At 40.2% G+C, this 12,174-nt stretch overlaps 1 protein-coding gene across 1 annotated transcript; it reads right to left on the reverse strand.

Moving 5' to 3' along the window:
* Nucleotides 1-9,513: 9,513 nt before the first annotated feature.
* LOC128250888 (uncharacterized) lies at nucleotides 9,514-12,109 on the reverse strand. Its single transcript, XM_052976883.2, has one exon. The coding sequence runs from the start codon at nucleotides 11,826-11,828 to the stop codon at nucleotides 9,813-9,815; it is 2,016 nt and encodes a 671-aa protein (XP_052832843.1). The 5' UTR covers nucleotides 11,829-12,109; the 3' UTR covers nucleotides 9,514-9,812.
* Nucleotides 12,110-12,174: the final 65 nt, after the last annotated feature.

The following is a 12,174-nucleotide window of genomic DNA, read 5'->3' on the forward strand; positions in this document are numbered from 1 at the left end:
ACACAGCCTCTCCTGCCCCTATGGATACAATTTTGGATTATAATTATATGTTGTAAGTGCTGGGCCATTAAGCAATTATATGAGTCTCTACTTGTTAGAGGCAGCAGCAAAAATCTGTTCAATTAACCCATTACCTCCCATAATTCTATTGACTGGAATTTTTTTATGAAACTTTGATTTCTAGCATAAAACAGCCTTAGAAACACGCTGGAATGATCAAAATAACATTTCAAAATAGCATTTTAAATAGAAATAAGCGAGATATTGGGTGAAAAATTAGCAAACCTCATTTGAATATCAGAGAAATATACCTAGTAGATCTAGCAAAAAGGTTAGATATGTGTAAATGTTGACAGATAATTATGAAATTTGTAACTTTTAAGTGATCTCATATGAGATCACTGGTAGGTAATGGGTTAAGCACTATGTCTTAAAAAGACTGAAGAATATTTCATAATATGAGATAATACAGTTCTATATTTAAGAGATGAGGAATTATTTACATTTGACGGATATTCGTCCTCATCTTGTTTGTTGTTAACACAACGTTTCGGCTGATATACCCTCCAGCCTTTGTCAGGTGTCTTGGGGAAATTTCGAACCTGGGTTCTCATTCCTATCGATGTTACTATTATTATTACTATTATTAATCAGGTCGCTGCCGTGAATCGAACTCGGAACCTTGGGGTTAGTAGCCCGCACTCTTAACCACTAAGCCATATGCCTGTGGGCAATTATGGGGTGAATTTTAAGGCTTATAAATCTATTATTTTTCTATCCTTCCTCAATACCGGTTCCCATATGCTATTCATATCTGCACTCGGTCTGCTTAGGAGGTTGTGTCCTAGCATATGTGCTGCTTCTTTTAGTTTTCGTATTTTCCAGTGTTGTTCCCTGTCTATTATTTTAACTTCGTCCCACAGGGGGAGGTGGTTTCCATTTTTCCATACATGATCAGCTATACCCGATTTATCAATATCTCCTCGTGTCACAGCTTTGCGATGTTCTTCTACCCTTATTTTGAGGGGGCGACATGTTTCGCCTTTGTATAACCTACCACAGCTGCATGGGATGGAGTACACGCAGTTTTTGGTCATATTCTCTTCTGTTGGTGGTTTTACCCGAAGGAGATATTTGTGAAGTGTTGTATTACTAACCCCAAGGTTCCGAGTTCGATTCACGGCAGCGACCTGATTAATAATAGTAATAATAATAATATAATAATAATAATAGTAACATCGATAGGAATGAGAACCCAGGTTCGAAATTTCCCCAAGACACCTGACGAAGGCTGGAGGGTATATCAGCTGAAACTAATCAGTTGTTTGTCTAACTTTGTTAAACAGTCCGTTGTTCGTTTTAGTATTGGCGAAATGACTCTCCCTAGACGCAACAAAATTTGTTTCAACACCTGAATTCACATAAAGAATCTTGCAAACCAGTTACAAAATCGAAATAAAATATTTTGTGCTAAGTTATAGTATACAATAAGAAAGAGATAATTTAGTTTAAATACCTCCTTCATTTCCTCTGATGACGAACACATATCATTTAATGTTTGCTTTTCCATGCTTGCATCAGTCAGATAGAATTTGCCAAGGAAAAAAACTTTTCATTCTTTGGATGTTCTTTTTGTTGCCAGCCCTCACTTGTTTCAACACAAAATAATATTTTGCCATGGTTAGACATGTTTTTGATGTAAGACTAGAATCAGTGATCTCGTTTACAACCATCCTATGATAGCAAGACAAGGGCATAATTCCAACACCCTAACCCCTAAGCCATGCACCCCTACATATAACAAGAAATCCATTAACTTCAGAGAGTCTTGTACTCAGTGAAGTAACTGATACCAAACAAGTTCCTACCAAACAAGCTGTGGGAGACAACTGGAGTTGCAATTCTATTCGTTTGGTTCGGTACCTGTTCAGTTTTCAAACTTTCAGAGCAAACAAATTTAAAGTGATTTTTAAACTTTATTTTTAATAGCTAAATTGATCCCTGAGAAGTAATCTGCTTTACAGTTCTCCTCAGGCAAGAAATGGTGTGGTTTCTAAGTCGATGTATCAGCACCTTACCCTCAGAACTCCACCCTCTTACCCAAAGAGAACAGTAATTTCTTCCTCTGACCAACAGTTGTTACCAGTGCACCTGCTGGATGCTGCTGCTGCAAAACATGAAACATGCTTTCAAGCCATCTCCTCTGCATATCAGACAATCCAACACCAATTTGTGATTACAAGATATCTGAATCTTTCATATTGTGCTCTCCTAGATAGATGTATTGAAGGTTTGACCACATTTGTTCAGGAGAAATGGCTGTGTGGTAAGTAGCTTGCTTACCAACCACATGGTTCCAGGTTCAGTGGCACCTTGGGCAAGTGTCGTCTTCTACTATAGCCTTTTGTGCGAACCAAAGCCTTGTGAGTGGATGTGGTAGACAGAAACTGAAAGAAGCCCCTCTTATATATATATATATATATATCTGACAGGCTTCTTTCAGTTTCTGTCTACCACATCCACATATATATATATATATATATATATATATATATGGTTGTCCCCCCCCCCCAACATTGCTTAACAACTGATGTTTGTGTGTTTATGTAACCATAACCCAGCAGTTTGGCAAAAGTGATCAATAGAATAAGTACCAGGCTTACAAAGAATAAGTTCTGGAGTCAATTTGCTCGACTGAAGGCGGTGCTACAGCATGGCCACAGTCAAATGACTGAAAAGAAAAGAATATATATATATATATATATACATGGCTCCAGACTAAGCAGATGAGATGAGGTTGTCTTCACATTTCTTGGCTGTTCACCAGCTACAGTCATCATCATCATCATCAACCCCTGAACATTACTGTCTCAAGTCATGGGACCCATAGGACCAGTTACCCAGTTCCCATGGCATTTAAGTGATCAAGATCTCAACTCCCTGAACAGGACGCCAGTCCATTGCAGGATAACTCATTTATAACTGAGTGGACAGGAGCAGCATGAAGTTTTTTCCTCAAGAACACTATGCACCACTTTGTCTGGGAATTGAAACTACAATCTTGTGATCTTAACTACAAAACCCTAACCATTAGGCCGCATGCCTTCACTGCAGCAAGAGTGGCATTGGAGCAAATTAAAGTGACCAGTCTCTTATACCACACGTCTGCTGCTGCCCATGATAAAGTATGGCTCCAGAAGGGCCAGAAAATCTTTGTGGCCACATGGAACAAAACAACAAATGTAAAATACCTCCAAGCAGGCCTCATCTACCAATGGCAAATTCCGAGTCACAAAGTGGGAAGTTACAGCCAGATGATAGGGAAGCTGCCTGCCCTCACAGTACTGGATGGGACTGCAATTTGTAGTCAAGTATGAACTTATCCAGTTTATATGTACTGCAATAATCAGTTAATAATCTACTCCAGGAAGGCTGCCAGAGGTATGAGAGACAGAAACCAGCCTGGTGTGTCTGCTCTTGAGGACAGTAATAGCCACCATATGATGTGATTGACCAGGAAGAACCCTCCGGTTCCCAATAGCCATCGGTTTAGCAATGTTCAGCTGCTGAAAGTATTACGCATTTCAAGTATTTATACAAGTACAGGGTGTCCACAAAGTCTAGGTACATGGGGATTAACACATACTTTCAGAAATTATTATTTCTTATATTTAATTGTTTATGTTATGATTTTATTTACTCCATGTACCCAGACCTTGTGGACAGCCTGTATATGTACTCTTAACATAATATGCAAGCAGAGTCAGTGTGACATGAGACAATGGTAGACCTTTGAATTACAGGGAGACTCTATCTGATGATGGTGGGGAAGGAGCTCCACAGCGTTTTTTTTTTTTTTTTTATGTCAGTTCAGTTTCACTCCCATGTCTTAAGTCAAAACATCTTGCCAAAAATGCCTTGCAGTAGGGATGCAACTCAGAACGTCTTCACCACATGGCCATACTTTCGTATATGTAAACCAGTAGTTCCCAAACTTTTTCAGGCTGCTGCCCCCTTGGCACCCAGGCCACATTCCTAGCGCTCCCCCCCCCCCCCACAACAAATATAGACCACTTTCTGCTACAAATTCAAAATTGTATTTCACAAATAAAACCTAAACCTAATTAACCCATTAATATATTTTTTTTTACATCTGTCACCCCATTTTGGTCATCCCATTATTATCCCACTTTTCTTTCCATTTCCCTCAAGGGGGACAGTACTGCCTACCTTGGAAACCACTGATGCAGACACACATTAAAGCACCAATACAGTATGAGTTATGCTGTTATATGCAATGCTTGGGTTGTCACATAAATTTGTTTGTTTGTTTCTACTTGGCACTCCGTCAAATGTCTGAAAAGCGGTAAAATTTATTCAAATTTCAAAAACGTAAAACAATAGTTGTAATGAATAGAGCGACAACCCCTATTCCCGCAAAACACTACAGTAAAAATGTTTTCTGCGACAATTCGAATCGCACTGGAAATGATTAAAGTAAGAAAAACAAAATTCTGAGATAAAAGAAGGCTACTTATTTAGAAGTATACAAAATCGATCGTTTCCGAAGGAAGCCTAAAAGTGGAAATATTTAGCTTAACAAAAAGTAAAGGTGTTTCCCTGGACAAAATGTTATTTATTCCAATAATAAATAGGTCTAATAACTTTAAATAATTGTTCTTTTCTTCATCCCTAACCAGGGCAAATATCAAATGCAGCGAAAGCCAGAAATCACGAAGAAGATTAAGTGTCGCTTTTTATGTAAATTAGTGCCGTTTGGGCAGAGAAAATACAATTTGAATGAATAGTAAAATAATGAACGACAAAATGTCAGCTAGATATGATATAAGGCCTTAGAGGAAGCACTTGTTGTTGGCACTCCGTCGCTTACGACGTCGAGGGTTCCAGTTGATCCGATCAACGGAACAGCCTGCTCGTGAAATTAACGTGCAAGTGGCTGAGCACTCCACAGACACGTGTACCCTTAACGTAGGATATTCGGGGATATTCAGCGTGACACAGTGTGAGAAGGCTGACTCTTTGAATTACAGGCACAACAGAAACAGGAAGTAAGAGTGAGAGAAAGTTGTGGTGGAAGAGTACAGCAGGGTTCGCCACCATCCTCTGCCGGAGCCTTGTGGAGCTTTAGGTGTCTTTGCTCAATAAACACTCACAACGCCCGGTCTGGGAATCGAAACCGCGAGTCCGCTGCTCTAACGACTGGAAGCAGACCCAGGTTATTTCAGTGAGATTAAGTTATTTTGTGAAGTACATTTTATCTTTTAATGGTTTCTTTTAATGGTTTCCTTGAAGAGTTTAGTCCAACAAATCGATCCCAATGCTTACGTTTTTCCTTTAACTTTAGTACTTATTCTATCGACATCTTTAGCCGAGTCGTCAAGTTACAGGGACGTAAACAAACCACAAATACACACACCCACACAATAAGCTTCCACAGTTTGCCTACTAAATTCACTCACGAAGCATTTGTAGGCCCATGGCTATAGAAGACACTTGCCCAAAGTGCAAGCAGTGCGACTTGGTTGCAAAGCGAACCTCTTAATCACACAAGCATGCTTATGCCTCTTTCTTTTCTGTTTTTCTCTTTTTAAACAGTATTATAAAATTGTTAGATGGTATAATTTGCGAAAATGAATGGCCCGTAACAGTAAAATATAAAAAAAACAACAACAAAGCATAAAGAAAAAAAAAAACAAAAACGGCTGACATCCAAACTTCGTCCATTTATATTCACAACTTGAGGAAATCGTGATTGTTTGCCAAGTTTATTAAACGCTAGAAGAAAGAGCTTTTAACAGCAAATACACGAAATATTTTTCACATGCTATCACTGTTTTTGAAGGCATATAAGAAGCACTCTTACAACGAAAAAAAAGTCTCAAAGCATCACCCTGGGTCCTGCATGCGAAGTTGGGTCTTGCATTTGCTAATTTTGTACCTGACGCTCATGACTACATGCAAATTTTAATCCAGACAATCTCTTCTACCAAGCCTGACTTCATAAAAATAATGTTTACTTAAATATTAGCTAAGGCACTTTTCTAAGGTTTTGTAATGAACAGTTCTGTTGTTGTATTAACTGTTGTATTAATCCAAGCTCCCCCACCGCCCCCAGACATTAAAAGAAATTGCTGAGAACATCCACATCGGAGAAGAAACCACCTTGCGGGTAATGATGGAGGGCAGGAAACCCAGATGCTACGAATGTGGCGAAAAAGGCCACATTCAGGTAAACTGCCCCACCCGCAGGGAGAAAGAAGAAGAGGAGAAAAAAAGAACAAAACCAAAAGACCGACCAGCAGAACCTCGGCACTGATGGTGTTCAACAAGCCGGGGGAAAAAGACGGCTGGTCGGTAGTAAGAACTAAAAAAAAAGGGAAAATATTAACGACATCCAACCCAACATTACAACGACCAAAAGAAAAACTCAGGACACTCAAAGAAAAATTACCCCACCCCACCACTATTCCCCCCGAAAGTCAACAATATCAGATTCCTCCCCATCCTATCCCCGCTCGGCGATGAGTCCCCCCCCACTGCCCCTCTAGTTCGGATTTCCCCCCTCTCCCAGATATCACCCCTCACCCGCCAAGCCCAGGCAATCTATCCCCGATATCAAGTCCAAGAAAATCTAACGAATATAAGGAAATGCTGATTGTAATAAACAATGACAACGAATAATTAAAAAAAAAGGTTAAAGCAAATACCAACGGCGTCAATTTACAAACATCATAATGAGACTCCAGAAAATATTGCCATTTATAAAATAGATAAAATGAATTATAGCATCTTTAAAAACTACCACCCAACTGACATGGGTCCTGCAAGACTTGATTTTAACGAGTCGATGTACGAGAGCCTATGTTAGAATAATATCACCCAACGAACCAGTGGAAAAGAGAGTACCACCGACTAAGGTAAGACCATGTCAAGCATTCACGTTGGATGTATAAATGTGCGTGGCCTGACGCCTCCTAAATGACGTCAGGTCACGGGATTTAGATGTTGCTGTTGCTACAGAAACCCGGTTGAAGAGGCCAAGAAATCTGCTCCCGCTGTTTGACGGTTACGAGAGTTTCATCTCTCCGAGCTGTCCTCATAGCGGGAACGGAATGTTGGTCCTATTAAAAAGAAACCGGGTTTCTGAGAAAAACTTGATCTGTACGCCGGGGAGTGGTGACGCTCATCAGAAAGGACCCGAACAAGGAGGATGTCGTTGATAATTTTCGGCCCATCACTCTGCTTAGCGCAGAGCTGTAGAATTTGGCCAAAGTGTTCTCGAAAAGATTGATGCGTGTCGCAGATGGGTTGATCGGGGGAGTACAGACATGTGCCATTCTCGGCAGATTCAATCAGGATAATCTCCATCTTATGCGATACATTATAGAGGGAATTAATAACGATTCCGGTAAGGGAGGGGCAGTGGTCCATTTAGATCAATCAAAAGCTTTTGATAGGGTCGACCATCACAACCTGGTGTCCGTTCTGGAACAGTTCGGCCTGGGTCTTGGCTTCCTCAGGTGGATCATTCAAATGTATGACAACATCGACTCGGTAGTTCGGCTGAACGGCTTTCCTTCTAAGTCGTTCCACGTCAAACGCTCGGTTCGTCAAGGATGTCCGCTCTCCCCCTTTTTGTATGTGATGGCTCTTGAGCCATTGCTGCGAAAGCTGAGCGGCATTCCGAGACAGCCAGGATATGAGATGTCGGTTTCAGCCTACGCGGATGACATCACTGTCATCGCGACCAAAATGGCTCACCTACAGAGGGTAAGCAAGGCCATTAAGGAATACGAGACTGTGGCAGGAGCAAAACTTAATCGTGAAAAATCAGTCGGCACATGGAGAGGCAAGTCGATACCTTCTGACAGCATCCTGGGACGTTGGACGGAGGGTCCGATTAAGTTGCGAGGAGTTTGGTTCGGACCAGACCTCCAAATAGAGAAGAATTGGGCCGAGGTATCGAGCAGGGTGACCCACATTGCCAAGACCTGCTCTTGGCGGTGGCTATCCCTGAAAGGGAGGGAGGAGGTGGCCAATGTGTTAATCGCATTGGTCATCACATACCGCCTAACCGTCGTGCCTTGTTCTGATTCGTGGTTGATCAAGCTGGAAAGACAGCTCTTCCACTTCTTGTGGCAGGGCTCGAAACCGCTTGTGAGACGCTCTATTTGCTGGCAACAACCGTCAAAGGGTGGGCTAGGGATGCCTTGGCTATTGATGCGCTGAGGCTGAGGCTGAGGCACCTGTGGTTCTACCTGGACGGTGAACGGGTGTGGTCTTCGCTGGCAATAAAAACACATTAGTTCTACGACTTCGAAGTTTTGCCAAAAGCAGCTCGTGAAACAAGTTTGACGAGCTGTTTTCAGTTATTTCTTGCTTCGCTTATCTGTTGTTTCACTTTATTAAAATTATATGGTTAACGTTTATTTTATATCCACATCTAAGTAATAGAAAAAGGTTTTAAAAAACATCCCATGTATCATGGTGAGAGAAACAAATACGGTGTTGAATATAGTTTCACCATGGGGAAAAAAAGTTAAGGCCGATTTAGGTGTTGTTTTTAGCACATCTCTACCTTTGGGGTCTTTTGTAAAACCTTTTTCAAACGAAAAATAAATGAATCGAAACATTTTTTTAAAACATTTCCATTACACTCAAGCTAAAAAATAATTCATGAATTTCTTTCTCTTCGAAAGTCCTCTCTCCACCCCTCGGAAAAGAAAGCAATATGGAAACAGCCAAATTTCATTAAAAGATATCCGTTTTCCGAAAGGTTATGAGGATCGTGTGAATTTTCCGAAAGTCCTCTCCTCACCCCCTCGGAAAAAGTTTTCCCCACAAATTTCTTTATAATCGTAATCGATGCTGTCTGAAAGGTATTTATATAAAATTTCATGAAAAGATATCCATTTTCCTAAAAGTTACGAGGGAAAGGATCTTGTGAATGTTCCGAAAGTCCTCTCCCCACTCTCTGGGTTCGTTTGCGCAAATCTTTGTTTTCATATAAGTTTAATACACATTTTTTTTTACACCTATTACACTTTTTTTTGTTTTGGTGACCGGGAGTTAAAGTAAACATTAACCAATTTATATATATATATATATATATATATATATATATATATATATATATATTACACACACACTAAAAAAAAAGATAAAATTAAAACAACTATCGTAATCTTTTTTTCACCTGACGTTCCAACCGGTTTTCCATCTATATTTGTGACATTTCGTCAGCTTTCAAATAGAGTCAAGTCACTTGCTGTAACATAAGATGAAGGTACTGGCCAGATGTAGCTACCCTCACCCATCCGATCATAACACAACAGAGGAAACAATCATAAATATGGATGCTGTGTTCGTGCTTATTTCAACATCATTTACAATTGCAACTTAAAGAGATTCCGAACAGAAATAGAAACCCCAATTCACGGACACCATTTGCTGTTTGTTTAGCTATCACAAAGAAATACAACAAAGATTAAATACTAACCACTATGGGTCCTCGACATGGTATTATCTTCTAGAAACAATAGTCATGTCCCCCTCATATTTCACCTTTATTGCCTTACAAAAAAAATCAAAAAAAAAATCGGAACACGGAATAGCACGAGATATGTCTGAATAAAAACTGGGATGTTCCTGACTGGAATGTATTATCATAGATTAACCGGGTCAAGGCTGACCTGGGGCTAAGCAACAGTGATTAAAGGGTTCATCAATAATTTAAGATTTATAACAAAAACATTGACTGCAAAGACTTGAATTAAATTTGCTCGGTGTTGTTACCATTCAGCATCTCCGACTGCCTTAGAGAACAACAGATCTCGACCAAACAGGTTCAAAATGCCGTCTTTTAACTGAAACTTCCATTTGTTTTTGATGCGAGAAATCTTCACAAACTGACAGACGATAACGTTTTCTGATTCGAACATGGCGCAAATGTCGGCATCGCTGTCATCGTCGGCAGTATTTAACGGGTCAGATTCAATACCAATGTCTACAATTTCTTCGTCAATTTCATCGCTTATGCTGCTACTTTCAGATTCGCTGCTGCTTTCTTCATCTTTGCTTGTGTTGTTGTCAGAGGAAGAAATTGAACCCGTGTTCTCACCATCAAATTGACAAGACATATTCAAACTTTTGCTTTTGACCCTGACTGGAGACATGTTTGTGCCATTGCCCAAATTATGTCCAGCTAGGTCCTCTATTTCTGTGTCATTAGTTCCGTCCATTTGTAAAATTTCCTCTATAGTTTTCATATCTTCCTCACTTAACTGACATATTTTTCTGAGGCCACTTCCTTTACAAGAATTATCTGAAGATGATGCCACAGACATGATGGGGGTCTGGCCCAGTGAGTCATTTAACAAGGTAGGTTTATTATTATTATTGGAGGTGGTGGTATCAGCTGGAGGAAATTTAGGGTGTTTTTCGTCTGGAACGTAACTTTGATAATTTTGCGAAAGTGGGCCGGAGATATCCTCAAGAAAGTCCTCTAGAGTGGACGGAGTGTTGTCCACCGACGTTCTACTCTCGTGGTAAAAAGGAGGCAATGGTTTAACTGTAGAGTAACCTGTAAAGTTATCTTGGTGGGAAAGTGAAGAGACGGGAAGACGATTGGGCTGGTTCGAACTGCAAAAGTAATTCTGCTCCATATTTCCTCCGTGACAAGACTGAGTAGAAGAGGAGACTTGAGGAGTTAAAAATTCGCTGTTCGCTTTATTGGTTTCTGTATGTGTGGTTATTAAACTTTTCTGTACCTGTTGAACCGAGTTACTATCGTTTTTCTCAGAAATGCTACAGCGGGTCCTGTTGTTTGGTCCAGCATCTCCAAGTAGCTCACTTTCATTCGTTGACAACTGACCAACAGGGTCATTTGCATTGGTGTTGTCACAATTATTCAGGTCCTTGACAGAATTAACGTTTGTATGTACAACCCTAGTAGAACTAACTTGACCGGTAGCACTGGACAGAGAAGAACTAACTGTAGTCGGTGTAGTACTTTCACTAATTACAGCAACCCTTAATGGTAAATGGGTTTTGGTAGCCGGACCATGCAATTTGGAAGGCGAGCTTCCATTTTGGTGAATGGAAGGCAAATTTAAATTTAAAGGAAAACACCGTGAAGTCGGTTTGTTGTTATCTTTAACAGAATGGGACCCTAACCCTGAATTCTCAGAAGTCCAAGCAGTAGAAAGTGGCTGCAGTAGATGTTGTTCTGGTGGGAGAATGGCTAAAAAATGTCCATTACCATTATGTTGAAGAGAGATTCCGGCATTATTTAAATCCCTAATTTGCTGGTTGTAAAGTCCATACGGCAGGGCTATAGTAGCAGTTGTACAAGAACTTCGTGGTCCGCGTATGCGAGGTCTCGCCAAATGAATAGAAGGAACAAATAGTTCAGAATTGTTGTTGCTACACACAGGAGAAATAATTCCATAACCATTAACATCAGCATTTGTTCTGTTCACTTTAGAAAATTCAAACACTTTAGAATCTTGGATTTTCTTTAACCACGCTGCTTTCATCTCCGTAAGAACAGTTTCGTCGATACCTTCATCTATAAACAGTTCACGGCTGGACTGAACAACATCTTCTACGATACTTTTATAGAATTTATCAACAGGGTCGCTCATACTGCGAGGCTTCGAAGAAATTCTTTCATCTGTGCCCCCGTTTGAATAGTTGTGGTTACGAAACACCAAATTATATGTGAAATAGCTGTAGGAAAACGTCACGTAAAGGGGAAATGTTTTTTTAAGAAAGTTGTTATGTCGACTGTAGCGAATATATTCCATTAATCAAACATACTTTCGTTATCTTCATTTTTACGTCGTTTGTGAACCATTTCCGAAGAGCTTGTCAGTCTACATTCATAAACAGATTCTGAAATATATTTTGGCTTAAAAATACTCGACCCAATCTACGTAACTGCAAAGTAGGCAAGTAAGTGAGGTCCTGAATTGGCCGTCGGGTGGAATAAATAAATTACAGTGAATTGAGTTGTGTTGAGCGAATCAACGACTCGGACACTTGTCTAAGAGAGAAAGAGTAGGGGAGGGGAGAAAGTTTAGTAGTGGGGTAAATCACGAATGAAGGAGACAATACGAGAGGAGGAGGGAGAACATACAGTGTGTACGAAGT

Source organism: Octopus bimaculoides, chromosome 26 (assembly GCF_046866305.1).
Source record: "Octopus bimaculoides isolate indiv1 chromosome 26, ASM4686630v1, whole genome shotgun sequence".
NCBI lineage: Eukaryota > Metazoa > Mollusca > Cephalopoda > Octopoda > Octopodidae > Octopus > Octopus bimaculoides.

Coding starts and splice junctions, on each gene's coding strand:
- LOC128250888 (XM_052976883.2), bottom strand. CDS start 11,828: ATGGAATATATTCGCTACAGTCGACATAACAACTTTCTTAAAAAAACA.